General features: G+C 50.2%; 1 protein-coding gene across 1 annotated transcript; it reads right to left on the reverse strand.

Annotated features, from left to right (window-relative positions):
* Positions 1–450: 450 nt before the first annotated feature.
* On the reverse strand, positions 451–6,003 carry BHLHE40 (basic helix-loop-helix family member e40). The gene is made up of 5 exons (XM_036267366.1): positions 5,656–6,003; positions 5,423–5,492; positions 5,046–5,153; positions 4,015–4,138; positions 451–2,710 (listed from the first exon to the last, which is right to left on the reverse strand). Exons 1-5 carry the CDS (start codon positions 5,733–5,735, stop codon positions 1,854–1,856), a joined length of 1,239 nt encoding a protein of 412 aa, XP_036123259.1. The 5' UTR covers positions 5,736–6,003; the 3' UTR covers positions 451–1,853.
* Between the last annotated feature and the right edge of the window lie 13,862 nt (positions 6,004–19,865).

The following is a 19,865-nucleotide window of genomic DNA, read 5'->3' on the forward strand; positions in this document are numbered from 1 at the left end:
GGACTCGACAAATTCAGACTGCCTTGGCAAAGGGCTGCTGCCCCGGCGTCGATGATCGCCGCGTGCCAACGGAGGCATCTTTCCCCAGGGCGTCCCCCTCCCACGAGCTCCCCGACACCAGGGCCCACGATCCCATTCTTTGATTTTCTGTCAGGTTCTAAGGAAGACTGGGGTGAGGATGTCCTTTTTGCTTAACTGTGGAAGGAGGTGTACGGCGACTGTAAACCTCCAGCAAGGGTGAGTTAAGAAGAACTTAGCAGATATTTACCTACGAAAGTGACTAAGCGTCTTCCGACTGACTGCAGACGAGGCCGGGGAGAGGCGGACGACGGGGCACCAGGAAGACCTCCTTGCTCCCTGCAGACACCAGCGAGGGCAGGGGACCGCCACATTCCACGGCGCAGTTATTTAAGAAAATGCAGGAGACCGTCTTTCTCTTCCACAGGAAAAGTTATTTTATTAAGTACTTTAAAACAACTACTGGACATCGACTCATAGATAAAAATATTTACAATTTCACACCTTCAGGAAGGCTCCGAAATATAAACACTGTACCTCTCCCTAGAGAAAAAAATTATTCTCCTCTTCAAAAAACAGGAATACATTCATTTTTTCTCACTTTGTAGATCAAGTAATTATACAAATAAACATCTGAAACAGTTTCCTCTTTAATATATTTATATAATATATATTTATAACAGTTTTACAAATAAAGGCAACGACTTGATACCAAAATAAAAACAGGAAACGAAAGAGTTAAAACGCGATCTGCGATCAAGCATAGTGCATTTTGAAAAGCTGGTGCAGGGCTGGCTGGACAAGTCAGAAAACAAGTCCTCTGGACCAAAAATAAAAGTTCTCTGAAGGAGACAGAATCCTTTCCAGCGATAAGGACACTCCATGTGCCGCGGGGCGAGGGGATAAGCCTACAGAAAGGGGCTCGTTAGGGTTGGGTGGGCCTTGGAGAAGCTGAGCTTGGTTCAGAGAAGCTTCAGGAGAGAACACCGAGTCTAGCTTTGCTTGTGGAAGGCAGCGACTTGTTACTCAGCCTGACGCACTTTGGGGCGCTGGGAACATCGGCATCGGCACCTCTCAGACCCTGGTTCCGTTCCCTGGACAGCAAGACTTTCTAAGGTGAGACCTAGAAACAGGTGCCCAGGGCCCCGGGGGACTGCTCACATCCCTCGGCAGCTGGCTTGTCTGAAGGCCCTTTCAGTTCCGCAGTAAGCTAATCAATACGAAAGCCGGAGGAGGGAACTACATTCTCTTTGTTCGTCGAGGCAGGGGTGGGGAGCAGACCTGCGGAAATCTCCCCAAACCACTACCGTGCGAGGCCAGTGTCTGCTACCTCACCACTTTGCAGAGAGCTCAGCCTGGCTGCCCTCTCCCTGTGCAGTGAGTCATGGCAACAACACAAGGGAGAAGGGTGGGGTCGAAGAGCTGGCTGGGAACTGTGCTTTGGAAAGCCCTCTTTTGAAAGTACCTTTTTCTCAAAGCCACAGACCCAGATCCCAAAGTGAAGATTGACTCATAGACCAAGACGTTGAAGCTTTTGAAAATCCAGCTGATTCGTATCAGAGGGGGTTATTCTCTGGGTGGGGAAAAGCCCAGAGGTCTGCTACAATCCCCCTAAATCTCCTGATGGCAGGCAATCCTTCATGTCTTCCCTGGGCCAAAAGGAGCTTTAACATCTTAAACCAACACACGCCACACACGCACACACACCCAGCTCTCTCCCCATGCCCCAGCGACCTCGGCACACGCACCAAACAACCTGGCTGCACTCACACACTTTTTTTTTTTTTTGGAAGAAGGGAGGATGAGAAGCGATGCAGCAGGATCCCCTAAAGAGTCTAGTCTTTGGTTTCTAAGTTTAAAGGGGGGATCTGCTTCAAGGCTTGGAGCAGGGTGGAAGAATCAATGGCCGGATGGGGTGGCAAGGGAGAAGGGAGTCTCTGGGGCATGAGCAAGGGACCCGAGATCTTGTCTGGGTTCATGAAGCTGGAGAGGGCTGCAGCGGAGGCATTGAGGCCTGGGTATAACAGGGGGACAGAGGTGGGGTACCAGCACTTCTCCAGCATGGGCAGGTAGGCCGTTGCTGACGGTGGGATCAGATAGAAGGGCAGGCAAAAAGGGGGCTGGTGTGGGTGTGGGCCCAGGAATGGGGAGCTGATCAGGTCACTGCTAGGGAAGCGGCCTTCATCATCTGAGAGCTGCATTCTGCTCTTTTTTGTGGGGGGTTCTTCGGATTCTTGCTTAATAGCACCGATCCGTTCTCCTGCAGTGAACCTGCGTCCATGATCATTTTTGAGGTACGGCTGCTCGCTGCGCAAGTCACCTTTCTCCAACTCGCCTCCATAGCCACTGTCTGTGTCTGTGTCGCTGCCACTCTGCTCCCCACTCGAGTGAGCGAAAGTCCGCTGAATGACGGGCACACAGTTCTTCCCAGGGCCTTCGGAGCTTTTGGCCAGGGAGCTGGGCTTCTCCTTGAAGTCCATGGCTTTGGGAGCTGGATCTGCCACCTTCCGGGAGGTGCCGCCCTGCAGCAGCTCCGAGACCACCCGGTGCAGGTGGGTTACGAGCTGCGAAGACTTCAGGTCCCGAGTGTTCTCGTGCTTGGCCAGGTACTGCAGCACCTCCCGGGCACACGTCTGGAAACCCGAACAGAACATCTCTTGACCTGCTTCCACGTTTCTTCCTGACAGCTCACCTGGATCAACACAGAGGCAAAGGAAGGCGTTTCAGAAGGCCCCGAGGTTCACCTGGACACCAGTGCTCCAAAGGCCAGGAGCTCCCCTTTTGGTTAATACATTTGCTCATTTGTGCTCCTAACTCCAAAAGTAACACGGTCAGAGAATATGTGGACTGCACTGAAAAGTATAAGGAACAAAATAAAAGTCTTCCGTGACCCTACCATCCAGAGGCAACATGAGTGTAATGGCTGCATAACATCCCCGTCACAGAAAGAGACCGTAATTAATAGAGATGAACTACCTCCCCTCTTATTGAATTTGCAGGTTGTCCCCGAGTTTGCCTTATAAGTGACACAGCCGTGGGCACCCTAGTATGTTTATAAACCAAAGAGTCAATTGACAGAACATCAATTTCACTGTGACAAGATGGACAGATGCCAGATGGTCACAAAATGACAGAAAGCATGAAGGAACAATGTCATCTAGAGTAATCTTATTTTCGATGACCTATACCCATGTCAGTCATGCTGTCATCTTTAAACAGAGAGGCTATTTCTCAGCCTTTTTCTCGTATTCGATCCACGACCCCTAAGAAGAGAGGCTCGATCCTCTTTCTGTCGTCAGCGCGGAACCTGGCGGAAGCACGAGCTAGGGCTCTGCTGCTCATCCCACCAGCCTCGGCAAGGAAGGCAGAGGAGGATGGGGTGAGGGAGGGGCAGGAGCGGCCTCCCCAGCCTGTACAGTATTATCTGGAAGCAGTGGCAAGAGGCTTGAGGGTGAGTGTGATTCTCTGGAAGTGAGTAGAATCGAATGATGAAACCCCAGTGGTTTCATGAGGTTGCGCAATTCACCAAGATACCTAGTGGCTATTCAGGGAACCACATGAAATGCAGGAAAAACTGCTGTCATCCTGCCAGGATCATACCACACACCGAGCCCCGAGGAAGCAAAGCCTGAAAACTGGGGCACACTGGTGCTTTCTCTCCGGTGAGAGAGGGCAAGGAGACCAACTACAGAACACCCACACTGCAACCCTAGGTGCCTTCGCCTTTTAAAGGGGAAGGGGAAAACTCCCGGAACCCAGAGACTCTGAAGCCAAAATGCCACAGAAATATTTTAGCATCTGACTAACAGGTACGCCTGCCAGGTGGCACACAGCAGCATTCCGAATGAAAAGTCTGACCTTTCAGGAACGATAGACCGGCGTCTCCCCCAACGAATGTGCACGAGCCATTCGGTGCAGGAGTGTTTCTGACAGCAGAGTCGGCCCCAGGCTGGGGGTGCCAGAGCTCCCCAGAGAGGCTAGGACGCAGGCACTCACCAGCTTGGAGGCCGCTCTGCAGGGCCATGATTTTCTGCTGCTGCTGCTCAATTAGGTTCGTCAGCGCTTTCACGTGCTTCAAGGTGAGTTCAAGAACCACTGCTTTCTCCAGGTGACCCAGAGTCTGGAATCAAAAGAACCTCGGTCAGCAGTGAGCTCAGACAGGCCCCACCTCCGGGACACTTATTAGCAACGAGAAATGTCTCTAAAGGAAAAAAAAAAACAGCAAACCGAACCGAGGTCGCCTTTCCTGGTCGGCTGCATTTAAAATGTATGGATTCAAAAACATGTACTTCTGATTAAAGTCAAAAACTGAGTGCCACCTGTGTCCGGGCAGGCGCTGTGGAAGCAGCCGCTGCCTTAGGGAAAAGCCGACAGATTTCAGCAGCCGCTGCTGACCTTACTCAGGGGAACCCAGTGAACATTTCTCTGCAGTGGTGTCACCCCAGGAGGGACTTCTACTGTGTCTGGCAGCCAACAGGCGTTCTCTGTGTCTTTCCTGACACCCGTTCACAGCTCCAGCTCATCCAGGCTTTTTGCTTCCTTCCCAAATACTATTTTTTTTCCTTTCCCCAACAACGGCTGCCAAGCCAGTAAGCTGTTTGCTACTGCCAAGAAAGGACAGGGCATAAAAAATCACATACCCAAACAAGTCCTCTTATTTACAGAAAGAAGAAAAAAAAAAAAGGAGAAATGGGGGTAAATAAAATCTGAGTGTTGGTTGGTTTACTCGAGTCAGGAAAACTTGGGAACCCTGAAAATCACCAGAAGGGAAAGTCTAACACTCATGCAAAGGAAGGCCGGCTGGCGTTGAAGCCAACTTGGAGAAGTTCAAGTGGTTCTCACCTCATTTGCCTGAGGCTGTCAGAAAAATCCCAGCACTGGGGAAGGGTACCCCTAAACAGAGCCACCCCGGCTGGGACCCAGCCCTCTGCTCTGCAGTTCCCCGCGGGGCCTGCAGGCGGCGGATGACCCCCGCCCGCCCTCCAGGCAGGGGAGCCGGCTTGGAGCGCGGCCAGCTTCTCACTTACTGTAAGTTTGAGATGTTCGGGTAGGAGATCCTTCAGTTGGGCGATGCACTCGTTAATCCGGTCACGTCTCTTTTTCTCGATGAGCCGGTGCGGCAGTTTGTAGGTCTCCTGCAAGGAGCACGGGCAGGCGGTGGGTGCCGGAGGAAGGGGGCGAGAGAGCCCCCTTCTCCCCCCCTTGTGGCGCGGTAAGAGTCGGGCAGCGCAGTAGAGTCACACCCAGAACCACCAACTCCTGCCCCTTCTTCCCAGAGCCACTCGGTAGAGGCGCCGAGCCCGCACCTTGCATACCCCCTTCCAGCCTCTGAGTGAGAAAACTTTTCTTGGAAACTCAGTGCGTGCTAGGGGTTGGGATTCCAAGGGGCGCACGGGGTTCTTACCTTGCTGTCTTCACTCCGCTTTATTCCCCGCCTCGACTTGTACACTTGGTACATTTGGGCAAAATCCATCCTGCAGGGAGAGGGACCAGGAAGGGTTGTGAGTTTGTGTGCGCTCCGGCTGCAGAGCCTGGAGGGCAAGAACCCCCGGATGCGCCCGGAGCTGCTCCAAGTCGAGAGCGGTGAGGAACGCAGGGCTGGAGTTGAGGCTTGAGGGGTCCGGGGTGCCTACTTACCCTGGTAGGTCTCCGGGCTCCAGTCCTGGCGCCTTGGGCAGGCAGGAGGGGGGCGGCTGCGCGCTGGGGATCCGCTCCATGGCACGGCGAGCCGGGGCCACTGTGCGCGCCTGTCTGCAGAAGAGCGACGGTGAGGACAGTCCTGGTGGGGCCTCGGAGCTCTCTCTGCTGGGCTTCCTCTAGATCTCAGCTCCCTGAGAGCCGCTGGGCTGCCGGGGTTGCGGCTCCGAGGTGCTTCTGCTTCAGCTGGGGGCGTGCATTGGGTGTCCGCGGCCTCTGGCTCCGGCTCTGCGCACAGCCTGGCGGTGTGTGCTCCCAGTGCCTTCTGCGCCGTGTGAGCCAAGTGAATGAGAAGTGGAGAGGGCGGGGAGGCGGGAGGGAGCGCGGGGGGGGGGGGAGCGCTAGGGCGGGGGCCGAGGGAGGGGGGCGAGCCGTGGAGTAATGGAGAGGCTGCGGGCTGGGTTAAATGGGAGCGAGTGGGTGGGTTGGAGCTACGTGTTCTACCCTGTGACTCCAGGCACGTCTGGCCGCTGCCGGGGAGGGAAGGAGCGACCTGCCCGCCCTCCCCCGGCTTCATCACATGAGTCTCACGTGTTGGACAACGCTCTCGCGGCTGCGAGGGGCCCCCACCCCCACCCCCAGCCCCCAGGTGTCTGCGGTGTGGCTGCCTTTCCCCGAAGAGGGGGTGGCAGCGCGGCCTGGGTCCTGCCCAGCCGGGTGGGGGGCGCAGAGGCTTGAAGGGGAGCCAGGGGGTGGGTGGTAACGTGGGCGAACCTGCCCCAGGGAAATGAAGTAAGTTCCCGTCTCCTGGGAGGGGACGGGGGAGGACGGATCCGCCAGCGTCTGACTCAAGCCGGGAGAGGAATATCCCCTCGCTCGCTCCAGCCCAGCCCTCTTCCTCCTCCCCCGCCCGGCTGCTCGCAGGAACCGGCGCGCAGCGGAGGGAGCCGCCGGGCCCCCTGCCTTCCCCAGAGGTTGGGGTTTCTTCCCGTCCCGGCTTCCCTGCCCCCACCCCGTTGCCCAGCGTCCAGGAATTGCCCGCCGTGGGGAGGGGCCGAGGGGCGGGGCGGATGTCACCCCATGGGAAGCGGGCTGGCGGCCAAGCGCAGGGGCAGCCGAGGCCGCGGGCGAGCACGCTGCGCGCACCTGACCGCCGAGGGTGTGCGCGGCGGCCCCCGCCCCCGGAGCTCTGGTGGCGGGCACAGTCTACGGGCCGTGGGCACCCACGTGCGCACCCCCTGGGTGCCCCGGCGCCCCCACCCCCACTCCGCTAGACAAGCACAGAGACACCGGGCGCGGCGCCCTGCGCTCCCTCCCTCCTCTGCCCCCTCCGGAGCAGGGCGTCCGTGTCGCCTCCCCTCCGGCTGCTGCGTTACACAACCGCGGCGGGGACGCCTGCCCTGCAGTGGCCGCGGTGGGACGCTTCACGTGGCCGCGGCTCGGGCTGCAGTGCCGCCGGCCCCGTGCGGGGACCGAGACCCGGGACGCGGTGTGCTCGCCGGGCCGGCCACCTCCGCGCCTGCCAGGAACTTGGCGGCGCTGTGTGCGGTCTGCGCGCAGGGCGGGGGACAGAGGGGCCGCAGGGGTCGAGGCATCCAGTCCCCACGCCTCGCTGAGCCCCTACTCTGTGCCCGGCGCTGTGCCCGTGGTCGACACTGGGGACATCAAACACAGATTCTGCCCCAAATTTACAGGAACCTCTGGGAGGAGGACAGATTGGGCAACGAGGGGCAGGCAGCCTGGGAAAATTATATCGGGGCCACTGGCTGGCAGAGAAGAAAAAAAAAAAAAAGGTTTTTGTTGATTTTTTTTTTTTTTTTTTTGCGGTTTTGTGGTTTTGTTTTTTAATTTTATTTCCTACGAACTGAGGTGCCTGGGTGGGGGAGGAGGGGGAGACGCCCGGGGCAGAAAGTCCTCCGCGAGCCCCAGGTCTCTGCCATCCCCGCCGAAGCCTCCGCCCGCCACCTCCCCCGGAAAAGTCCGGCCTCGGTGACCTTCTGGCTCAGCCCGGAGCCGGGAAAGGCCAAGGCCGGGCCGAGCCCGCCGAGCAGCCGGAGGAGGGAGCCAATGGAAACTCATGACTAAAATAAGGCCCGCGGGGATTTCACTGACCTCCGCGCTGCCCCGCCGCCGCCCGGGAGTTGACAGATGACTGTCAGCCTTTCCCACCGCCGGGGTCAGCCACCCCGCAGCGAGGAGGGCTGGGGACGGGGGGGCACTGCCCGGCGGGGCGGACAGACCTCGGCGCGCGCGCGGGGGGAGGGGCGCCGCCGTCGTTCGCAGTGACCTTGACAACCTGCCGCTCCGGGCGCGCAGGGAGCGACCTGGGAGTGGATTTCCTCCGGCCGCTTTGGAGAGCCCCCACTTCCTGTTTATGTTGCACAGGGTGAGAAGTGCCCGCTTTGCTCACTGCCGGCGGGCGGCCTCGCCGGGCTCAGCGGTCCCCCACAGGCTGCTGCTGCTGTCGCGGGCTCAGCCTCTCTGGGCCGAAGGGCGGCACCGCCACTTCCTGCCCGGAGCTGGGCAGCGCGGCCCAGGCCGGGCCACCGCGTGCCCTGGCCTTGTCTTCAGACCCGGCCACCTGCCCCGCGGGGCGACTTCCACGGCGCAGCGCTGTCACGACGGTGGCAGAACCGCGGTCCCACCAGGAGTGAGCGCTGCGGGGAGGAAGGGCCGCATGTCCCCGCAGCTGTCCCCCCCCCAGCCAGGAGGGAACCCAGACTTCTCAGCTTCCGGGGCTCAGGGCTCATGACAATATCATTTTAGAAGTCGTTGAACTTATCAATACTTCTTGCCCCTTACCTGACCTACACTTGGAGATAACAAAATAGACTTATTTCCTGTTTTTTTAAAAATTTGTTCCTCTTGTACTCTCAAGCTTCGAGAATTATCCTCACTCTACCAAAGTTCTATCGTATACAGGTTGTATCATGTGTAGGGTTTCCTGGGCTCAACAGCTTATGCTTATTTTTCATTTAAACAGAATTCCTTCCAGCGTGTACCTTTCCGGCCCGAAGACCTTAACATTTCAGCGTGTCATCTTTTGTACATGTTTGTTGTGCTAGTTTTTAGACGGTATGTAAAAACGTTGCATATGTACCTCAGGTACTCCTCACCGCCACCTTATGAGGCTGGTTCTTACATTTATGTCACACATATGGACTGAGAACCGCTACATGCCAGGCACTGAACTAGGTACTGGGGATACAGAAGGTGTCACGAGGGAAAACTGAGGCATAGGGAAGTTAAACAACCTGCCCTAGGTCATACACCCTGGCATTAGAATTGGAACTAGACCGTTGACACCGCAGATTGTGAGAGCACCCTCTAGAGTTGTGCAGGGTAGCACTGAGCAGCTGTGCTGGGCAATCCCCGCATTGTATAGCCCTCCCTCTGTGTTGTCTCCTCTAAGTGTGGAGAGAACATATTTTGTACGAGGGAAGGACAGATATTTCCTTCCTAGAGAGGCTCAGCGTTTTGGTGGTCTGACACGGAGTCCTGGGACGTCTATCCTGTTACTGTTGCTCAGAGATCATGTTTATGCAATTTCCAATTTTTCAACCCCTTAAAGTCCTAAAGTACTTTGTTAATGGACTCAGAGAATGTAGCTCATTCTGTGTATCTTGATCTAACATTGGTATGCTAATTCTTGTTGATATTTCATTCCTTTTTTTAGAGTTTGCTGAGATGGCGTATACTGGTGAAATTAGCAAGTGCTAATGAAGATTTATTGATTATAAAACAGCGTTCTTTAGAGCAGTTTAAAGCATTGCAAAAATATTTTGGACTTTAAGCTATTGCTAGCAGTGCTCTGGTGAAGTTAACATTTTTTTTTTCTTAAAGTAAATAACACTGTATATCCTAATGCATTTATCCCAGCAGTTAGGATTCATGGGGGATGTTATCTCTGTATGCTTCCACAATATGTTAGTTTGATACAACTTTAGAGAATTTGATTTCAAAGTGAAGATCAGTCCATTTAAAATCTTATCTATAGAATAGCGGAACTGGGAAAATAATTTCCCTTTAAAACGTGTCTCCAGAAAAGACACATGAATAAACATAACTTAATATTGTTAAATATATTACAAAGCCCTCTGAGATCCAAATATAACTTACATTTGTAGGCTGCATAGTCATGTCTAGTAAAATGAAAGTGAGCCTCAACATTTTGTATCACAGCTCACAGTAAGACATGGGTGCGTGCACACACACACACACACACACCCCCTCTTAAGTTCCTTTGAACATAACAGACAAGGCTGGGTTGGGCCATCGCAATGAGCAACCACTACCCTCTCTTTTGTACTCCTGAGTAACCACTGACCACTTAAAAAGAGTCAAGTCATTTAGGAAGAAGCAAATCTAATGCATTTCAGACAAAAATTTCACTGAACAACACTTCCCCTTGGTATACGCATTCTGATATTTTCTAGTCTAGTCAAATCAATTTTATTAAAAAAATTTTTTTCTGGTCTTGACTTACTAAATTGATTTCACCCCACCAATAAATCCTGACCTGCATTTTGAAAACACACTGTCCACTAGAGAGAGTGTTGTAATTTTGGCTTGTCCTCACCAGAAAGAAATCGATAGCATTTGCACACTTGAAGATCTTCCAAGTGATTTATGAAAAGACTGCTGGTTCAGGGGTATGGAGGTCTCCATTCAGGAGACAATGCTCCATTGTAGGGGTGAACGTTCAGAGTTTTGTCAATACATATGATGCTGTATGTTGGTGATGTATCTCCTTCATCAGCTGAGGAAGTTTTCTTCTATTGCTGGTTTGCTGAGACAGTCTATCATCCATGGATGTTGAATTTGTCAAATGCTCTTTCTTGCATCCATGGAGAAAATCACATGATTTTTCTCTTTCATTCTGTTACTCATTTTGAGTCTTAAACCAGCCTTGAATTCCTGAGAGAAGCCTATCTTGATCATAGTGCATTGTCTTTATTTTTTATTGCTAGATCTGATTAGCTAATATTTGTTGAGGATTTTTGTGTCTATGATTGTGAAAGGTATACATCTGTAGTTTTTCTTCTTCTTGTAGTTCTTGTCAAGTTTTAGTATCAGAGTAATGCTTATAAAACAACTTGGGAAATATTTCTTCTCTTTTCTAGAAGAGTTTAGGTAGGGTTGGAATTGTTTCTTTCTCAAATAGTAGGAGTTGCTACCTGAGCCTGGAGGTTTCTTTGGGGGAAGGTTTTTGCAATGCATGAGTTTCTTTCATAGACATCAGGTTAGCCCTGGCAGGTGGCTCAGTGGTTGGAGCTTCGGCCCGTGACTCTTGGGGTTGTGCAGGAGGCAACCAATCGATGTGTCTCTCTCACATCGATGTTTCTCCCTCTCCTCTTCCTACTCTGAAGATAAATGGAAAAATATCCTCAGGTGAGGATTAAAAAAAAATAGACATGAGGCTATTCAAATTTTTTATTTTTGTCAGTTTTTGTAATTTTTTTCTTTTCAATGAATTTGTCTATTTCATTGAAATTTATCAATATTTTGGTATAAAGTTTTATCCTTTTGATGCTTCTCTAAAGTGATAAACCCTTACATTTTTTTTTAAATTTGTGTTTTATTTTCTTGGTCACCTTTCTAAAGGGCTTATCAATTTTATTAATGTCTACAAAGATCCAAATTTTTATTTTGCTGATTTTCTCCATTGTTTGTTCACCTTATATTTTAGCCATGTTCTCCCTTATTTTTCTTATTCCCTCCCTTCTAGCTATTTTGGGTTTAACTTGCTCTGTGTTTTCTAGTCTCTTGCGAGGCAAAGTAGCATCGCTGATTTCAAACCTCCCTTGTATTATAAGTATTGAAAACGATTTCTTTCCCCAAAGCACCGCTCTCACAGTGGTCCACAGTACTTGGTTTTTGTATTTTCCTTGGTATTATTCAGGTCAAAGTATGTTCTAATGGCCTTTGTGATTTTTCTTTGACTCAAGGGTTTTGAGAAGAGTGTTAATTTCCAAATATTTGTGTATTTTCCTTAACTTTTTTCTTTTGAAAAAGTTATAGTCACAGAAAGTTACAAACATAATACAGAGAAGTTCCCTGTATCCTTCACCCAGTTTTCCTCAGTGGGAACACCGTACATAACTAATACACAAAATTAAAATAAGGACGTTGACATTGGTATAATCCACAGGCAGTTTTCAGATTTCACTAGTTTCAGAGGAACTCATTGGCGTGTGCATTGCATAACTATGTATACTTTTTTGACACCTGTAGATTAAAGTAACCACCACAACAATCGAGATGCAAAACTGTCCTGTCGATACAAAGTCCCTTCATGCACCCCTTCATAGTTACATCCTCTGCCCCTGCCCCATCCCTGATACCTGCCAACTACTCATCTGTTCTCCATTTCTATAATATTACCATCTTAAGAATGTTATATAAGTGGAATCTTATAGTATGTAACCTTTGAGACTGACTTTTTCCCCCCCGCTCAGCATAATCTCTTGAGATCCATCCAGGTGGTTGTGTATCAATAGTGAGTTTCTCTCTTACTATGAGTAATATTCCACAGAGATGTGCCACAGTTTGTTTAGCTATTCACCCACTGAAGGACATTTGAGCTGTTCCAATCTTTTGCTAGAAATAAACCTACTAGGAACATATGAGTACACGGTTTTTGTGTGGACATGAGTTTTCTTCTCCAGGATAAATGTCCAGGAGTATAATTCCTGGGTCCTAGAGTAATATATGTTTAGTTTGTTAAGAAAGTGACCAGTTGTTTTCCAGAACAGCTGTACACTTTTCTGCTGCTAATTGCAGTATGTGAGAGACCTAGTTTCTCTGTGTCCCTGCCAGACTTTGGTATTGTCACTATTCTTTATTTTAGCTGTCCACATAGGTGTGTTGTGCCAGGTCTTTATTATTGATTTCTAATTTATTACTATGGGGTCAGAGGTGCATCTTATAGATTTTAATTCTTTGACATTTATTTTATTTTTAAACATTTTTTTAAAAAGATGTTTTTATTGATTTTAGAGAGAGGAAGGGAGAGAGAAACATCGATCCGTTGTCTCCTGTACTCACCCTGACTGGGGGTCAAACCCTCAACCTAGGTATGTGCCCTTACTGGAATTGCACCCGTGACCTTTTGGTGCACAGGACGACACACTCAACGAATTGTACCACACCGGCTAAGGCTCTTTGACGTTTATTAAGACATTATTCATTGCCCAGAATATACCTTATCTTGATGAATGTCCCATGTGGTTGGAAAAGAATGTGTATCCTGCAATGTTGTATGAAGTCAGTTGGGTCAAGTCGGTTGACAGTGCTATTCAAATATCTCTCTCTGCTGATGTTTTGGTCTCTATGCTCTATTGTCACTGACACAGGAGTTTTAAAATCTCTCTAGTAATGAGGGTAGATCTTGTCCATTTCTGCCAGTTTTCTCTCTATGCGTTTTGGACTCTATTTGTAGTTTCATAGACATTTAAGATAAAAAATATTCTAAAGTCTGCTTTGTCTGATAGTAACATAATCACATTTGCTTTTTTATGCTTAGTGTTTGCCAACTAATGGTTTCTACTCTTGGGCTTTCAACCTGTGTCTTTATAAACTGAATTGTATATTTGTAAAAAGCGTATCATTGGATCTTGCTGTTATGTCAATCTGACAATCTCTGACTTTTTATTGGAAGGTTTAATATATTTATAGTTGAGGTAATTATTAATATGGCTGGGCTTAAATCCCCCTTCTTGGTATTTATTTTCTACTTATCCCATTTATTCTTTGTTTCTGCTTCTACTTTCCTGCCTTATTTTGGGCACATTGCAATTTTTTGTTGTTTCATTCTCTTTCCTCTACTTCTTTGTGGTATGTTTGGGTTCTGTTTCCAGGGCAGTGGTTCTTAAACTTAACATGCATTAGAAACAGCCTGAGGTTTTATTAAAACGGATTTCTGAGCCCCCTCCCCCCCCCCAATATCTAATTCAGTAGTTTGGTGATGGAGCTAAAAAAAAATGGGCATCTCAGCTGCTGCTGCTGATTTGTGTCTGGGGACCATACTTTGGGAATCTCTGCATCTTTAGGTTACCCCCGTCTACCTTCAAATAGTGTGCTAAAAATACTGTGGTACCACGCTACAGATGTGTCCGAACCGTACAACAATGTCATTTCTATTTATTCCACCCTCAACCTTTGTGCTCTTACATTTTATTTCTTCACATATATAATAGGTGGGGGCTGCTTTAAACAGTCAATAGTCTTTTAAAATATTATCCACAGAGAGATCTATGTAGATGTGGAACTCTCACTTGGAAAGGTCTTTGACATTGACCCACCTACCTACTGCGGCTGGTGCTCTTTGTGTCTCCTGTAGACTTGTTTCCTGCTGGGTCCTTTCTGCTCAGTCGGAAAAACTGTCATTAGCTTTCCTCGTGGTGTTGGTCTCCTGGAACTGAGGTGCCCCGACTTTTGTCTGTCCGAACATGTCTTTCTTTCATCTTCACTGTGGACGTAGGTTTTCAGCGGGGATGGACTTATGGTTGGGCAGTGCTGTTCTATCGCTTTGAAGAGGTTCTATTGTCTTCTGGCCCCCAGTGATTCTAGTAAAAAGTCACCTGTTATTTGTGAATCCCTTACATTTATATCTTTCTGTCCCTCTCTGACTGTTTTGCAGATTTAGCTCTCACCACTGCTTTTCAGCAGTTGGCTTTGGTTTGTTTAGGTGTGGTTTCTCTGTATGTCTTCTGCTTGGGGTGTGCTGAGTTTCTTGGTTCTGGGAGTTGATATTTTTCATCAGTTTTGGAAAGTCAGCCAATAAAGCTGTGACAGTTGCTTCTGCCATGTTGTCCCTCTTCTCTTATTTCGGGGACACCGTTTACATGTGTGTTGGGTGGTTTAAAATGAGCCCAAATCCTGTCAGATGCTCAGTTTCCTCTGCTGTTGAGTCATATAATGAATTTATTCTCGATACTGTTTTTCCATTTCTAGCATTTCCAAATGGTTCTTTTTTTTTCTAGTTTCAATTACTCTGTCGAAATCCCCCAACTCTTTGTGCCTATTGCCTTGCTTTCCACGAGATCTTTGAACAATTTTATATCACAGGTGTTTTGGGTCCCACTTTGAGCATTTCATCTGCTAACCTGCCTCCTGCCTCTTTCCTGTATGAACCACGCACCACATTTTCTTGCTTTTCCACGGGTCTTGAATTCTTTTATTTCATGCTGAATATGATGCAGGAAAGAAAAGTAGGCTACAAAGTAAATAATATTTACCTCCCCAAAGAGCAGCCCCTTGCCGGGAGAGGCTGCTGCGTGGGGAGAGGCTGCTGCGTGGGGAGAGGCTGCGTCGCTGGGGTCTATGAGTGATCTGGGCCCTGCTGTAGTGTTTTTCTCTGATTCAGTCTCCAGGCCCTCAGATGTTTTGAGGGTGAGGTTAGGACTTCCCTTCGGCAGAGCCTGGGCTCTGGGCATTGCTGAGATTCTTGAGATCGGCCTGGACTTCAAAACCGAGCTAACAGGTTTGAGAACTGTGTGTGTCTGTGTGTCGGGGGGTGGGGGGAGTGTCTGTCCTTGCTTTCTGCCCAGATGATGGCTTTTTCACATCTCTCTGCCCTCTGCCCTGCATCCCTGGAGGTCCCTCCCAGCCTTCACCCCGCGTGGGCCTCAGCAGCTCCCCAGACCCTGTGAAAGCCCACTATGCCTGGAGGAGTCCTCAGCCCTCCTCCCTGCCCCACCTTTGAGACCCTCCCAGGCCCCGTGAGGACTCCTGGCAGGTTCAGATGGTACGTGACACACCTGCGGCTGCGCCTCCTCCGCCCAGGCGGCCTCACGCGTCTGCCCAGTTCCAGCTGAGCTCCCCTGGCCTCGCTGGTGGCAGAGTCCTCCTCCTGCCGCCCCCTGGGGCGAAGAGGCGTGGTCTCCTCTCTCCTGGTGGGGCGTGCCACCTCCTTGAGTTCAGTTTATTTAGGTTTCTTTGGGCCCTCAGTGCTCTGACGGGTCTTAAATCAATGATTATTTGGGGCCGAACCTGGCTGGTTTTGGTCATCAGGGTTAAAACAACAGACTCTTGTAACCCTGCACATCTGACCCATGAGCAGAAATCCCCCGGTCACTGCCTCTTACTAGGGACAAAGGTGTGCAGGGGTCAGAGGGAACAGCAGTTGGTGGGAAGTGAACATGTGAAAGGGGGAGCCAGTGCAGGAGCTGGTCAAATAGGAGATGGTAAAGGTTTGCCATCAAACAGGTGCGGGGGGGGGCATAGAGAGGGGGAGCGATGGTGGGGGGAGAAAGGAGGAGGGAGGGAGGGAGAGGAACAGAGGGAGAGGGGCAGAGAGGGAGGGAAGGAGGGAGGGAGAGAGAGATGCTTTGACAGCAAGTGACATTTATCCTCAGAGAGAGGACAGTGCACCAAGCTGTGCGTGTTCTCTTTGGACATCGTCTACACCCTCTGTCTCCTAGGGCGGTGGTTCTCATGTGCTACTCTGCGTACAAACCACCTGGACGTCTTGCCAAGATTCAGATGCTCTCCCATTAGGTTTGGTAGAGGTCTATTTGCGACCAGTACGGATCAGGCCCCAGGATCCCGTTGATGACACGTGAGCACCAAGGTCCTGGAGGACGCCCACCTTCAGCTCAGGGGGACACGGGAATGGAGCTTAGTCCCGGGTGCTGAGGTGTGTACGGAAGCAGAGGAAAGATGTAAACTGCTTTAACTGAGACCAGCCATCCAGAACAGCCAAGAAGTCGCTAGCATGTGGCGTGTGGAGAAAAAGGATAGTTTAGTGTCAAGGAAGTCAGGTGAGAGGCAGGCCTGTCGTGCATCGCACTGGCTCCTTTGGGGGGGTGGGGGGTGGGTTAAGCTTCTCTTGAAGGGGACAGCTGCCACTCTGAGAGCCGGGGCAGGGGCAGTTCATTGCCATGAGGAACCGGGCCTGCTTGAGCCCCGGCGCACCGGCTGTGCAGGCAGGGCCGCGGGGAGAGGGTGCAGGAGAGGGTGCGGGAGGGCCTGGGTGGCGCTGGGAGTCCAGCGAGTTTGGCCATCCCGGTGGCTGGCGGCAGCTCTCACCCCAGCAGAGAAGCTCGGGTTCAATCAGCACCCGAACCCCAGCGCCCCTCCTTTCTTCCAGGAACCAGGTTGGTTGGTTGGTTTTCATCAGAAGAGGCTTACGGACGGGAATTGCATGGCTCTGCGGCTGGCTGGCGGTTCTGAGATGGACAGAGCCGATCCACGCACCAGGAGGAGAGAGGGTACTTTCCTCCACTGTCCTGCTGGGCCAGTGGCGCCGCCCTCCGGCAAGGGCTCGGACCACCTCGTCAGGAAGGAGGCATGGCGACCTCTGGGAGATGACTGCAGGCCAGCTGAAGGGTTAGATGCAATTTAATAAAACTTTATCAAAGAGATGCAGAGGAAGGCAGAGTTCGGGTGACATCTAATTAAAGAACATTTCGGGAACTGCGGCACTGTTTAATCAGAAGCCTTTACTGCACATTTTCTCTGTACCAGACACAGGCTCCGCGAACATTACCATGACTGAGCTCTTGTGGGGCTCACGAGCCTGTGGGGGCGATTTCATTACTGGGGAACAGAAGTAACTTGAACGAGGCTAACTGATTATTGCATGTTATTCCCTTAGGGTCACTGTTTAATGAGTAAATAAGAATTATTCAAAATTATCATTTTTCTTTGCATACAAACAAGGGCGTTTTAACTGGAAAATAATTTGTTTTCCAGGGCCAGGGATCGAACCTGCAACCTAGGTACGTGTCCTTGACCGGGAATTGAACCCTTAACCCTTTGGTCCATGGGCTGATGCTTAACTGCTGAACCCAATCGGCTAGGGCTCACAACTATTTATTTTTGTTAGTAGAATGTCAATAATTGCTTAGCATGTCTGAGCAGTCAGTCACATAGATGTAATTTGGATATGAGTAGCAAAACCAGAATTTTCTCTGCAAAATGTCCGGAGGGTGACCTCGGGTTCCAAGTCTGGGTGTGTTCTTCACACAAACTATAGCTTGATCTTTGGGCCCAGGACCCAAGGAGACAATTTCAGGCTCCTGAACTTTTTGCCCAGAAAAGGGTAACACTGACCTTCTCTGTCTCCAGCACAGTGAAGTTGTCTGATAAGACCTAATAGGCTTTTTAAAAATAAATAAGGAAAATTTAAATTTGACATTTTAAATATATAAAATGATAAATAACTGATTCTGAGAAATATGAATGAATGAAAGAATCGTGACTGCTGAAAAAAAATTACACTGCCCTGGCTGGTTTGGCTCAGCGGTTAGAGCGTTGGCCTGCGGTCCTGAGAGACCCGGGTTCGGTTCCCGCTAAGGGCATGTACCTCGGTTGCAGTTTGTCCTCGGCCCTGGTTGGGTCGTGTGGGTGGAGACCACTCGATGTGTCCCTTTCACGTTGATGTCTCTCTCTCTCTCTCTCTCTCTCTCTTCCTCTCCCTCCCACTCTATCTGAACAAAAGATGGGAAAATGTCCTCGGGTGAGGAAAAAAAAAAAATTCGACCCATTTTTAAAGTATGTTCCCTTAGAATGTAAGGAAGGTCGTGGACATTTTAGAACTAAACTGCATGCATTCAGTCCACAGAGTCGCGCGGTCCTGTGCTCATGGAGGGGTTGCAAGTTCTGTGGCCTGTCTACATGGTGCTGAAACTTTTGAACAATTCGAACAGTTGGTCAGTATTATTTTCTTTTTATCCTCACCAAGGATAGTTTTTTATTTTTAATTTTATTTTTTAGAGAGAGAGGAAGGGAAAGGGGGGGGGGAGAGAGACATCCATTGGTTGTCTCCCATATTCACCCAACCAGGGATTGAACCTGAGACCTGGGTATGTGTCCTGACTGAGAATTGAACCTGAGACCCTTCAGAGTGTGGGATAATACTCCAACCAACTAAGCAACACTAACCAGGGCTTGGCCAGCATTTTTTTTTTTTAATTCCCCCCCCCCCCCCTTTATTGATATTTAGAGAGAGAGGAAGTGAGAGGGAGAGAGAGATAGAAACATCAATGAGAGAGAACATCCATTGGCCGCCTCCTGCATGCCCCACACTGGGGATCAGGCCCATAACCTGGGCATGTGTCCTAACAGGGAATCGAACCAGTGACCTCTTGGTGCATGGGTCGACGCTCAACCACTGAGTTACACCGGCCAGACTTTTTTTTAATCCTCACCTGAGGACATTTTTGCATTTATCTTCAGATAGAGTGGGAGGGAGAGAGGAGAGAAGAAAGAGAGAGAAACATCGAATGGTTGTCACCCATACAACCCCAACCAGGGCCGGGGACAAACTGCAACCGAGGTACGTGCCCTTAGCGGGAACTGAACCTAGGACTCTCTGGTCCGCAGGCTGACACTCTAACCTCTGAGCCAAACTGGCCAGGGCTTGGCCAGTATTTTCTAAAAAATAAAAGAAAATAAAAGCTGTTTGACAGATAAGCCAGGTGAGCCAAGACATCCGATCTGCCATATATATATATATATATATATTTTTTTTTTTTAAAAACTCACCGGAGGACATTTTTCCATTTTTTGTTCAGGTAGAGTGGGAGGGAGAGAGAGGAACAGAGAGAGAGAGAGAAACATCGATGTGAAAGGGACACATCGAGTGGCTGCCACCCGCACGACCAACCAGGGCCAGGGACAAACTGCAACCGAGGTACGTGCCCTTAGCGGGAACCGAACCCGGGTCTCTCTGGACCGCAGGCCGACGCTCTAACCGCTGAGCCAATCCGGCCAGGGCTAAGACATCCGATCTGATGGCCACCTGTGTGTATGGACTTTGCCTGGATGTATCTGTCAGTAATATTTAGAGACAATAATAGGGATGTGTGAGAACAGAAGCTCAGAAAAACAGACAAGGTACGTGTAATAAAACTACAGGTCCTGATGGCCTGACAAATACAGTGTGAAACCCTGGCCAACTGACACTTTAAAAAGTCATTTAGGACCATTCAGGTTATAAATGTAGTTACTCTTGATGATATACAGGAGATTATCTACTGTTCATTCGGCAGATTTACTGAATGCTGTGTTAGTCTGCTCGGGTGAGTTAAACCAGAGAAACGCATGTTCTCACAGTTCTGGAGGTTGGAGATCCCTGATCGGGGCGAGCCCGCTTGGTCTTGGTGACAGCAGTCCTCCTGGCTTGCGGACAGCTGCCGTCCCACTGTGTCCTCACAGGACAGAGAGACAGTGAGGGAGGGAGAGAGGGAGGAAGGAGAAAGGAA

The sequence above is a fragment of the Molossus molossus genome, unplaced genomic scaffold (assembly GCF_014108415.1).
Source record: "Molossus molossus isolate mMolMol1 unplaced genomic scaffold, mMolMol1.p scaffold_m16_p_18, whole genome shotgun sequence".
NCBI classification, from domain to species: Eukaryota; Metazoa; Chordata; class Mammalia; order Chiroptera; family Molossidae; genus Molossus; species Molossus molossus.

What these genes read in the sequence shown, in the direction of transcription:
- BHLHE40 (XM_036267366.1), bottom strand. Translation starts at nt 5,735, where the DNA reads ATGGAGCGGATCCCCAGCGCGCAGCCGCCCCCCTCCTGCCTGCCCAAG. An exon ending in GAGCCCGGAGACCTACCAGG is followed by an intron (nt 5,493 to 5,655) that starts GTAAGTAGGCAC and finishes CTCTCCCTGCAG; the next exon opens with GATGGATTTTGCCCAAATGT. An exon ending in CCGAACATCTCAAACTTACA is followed by an intron (nt 4,139 to 5,045) that starts GTAAGTGAGAAG and finishes TTTTGATTCCAG; the next exon opens with ACTCTGGGTCACCTGGAGAA.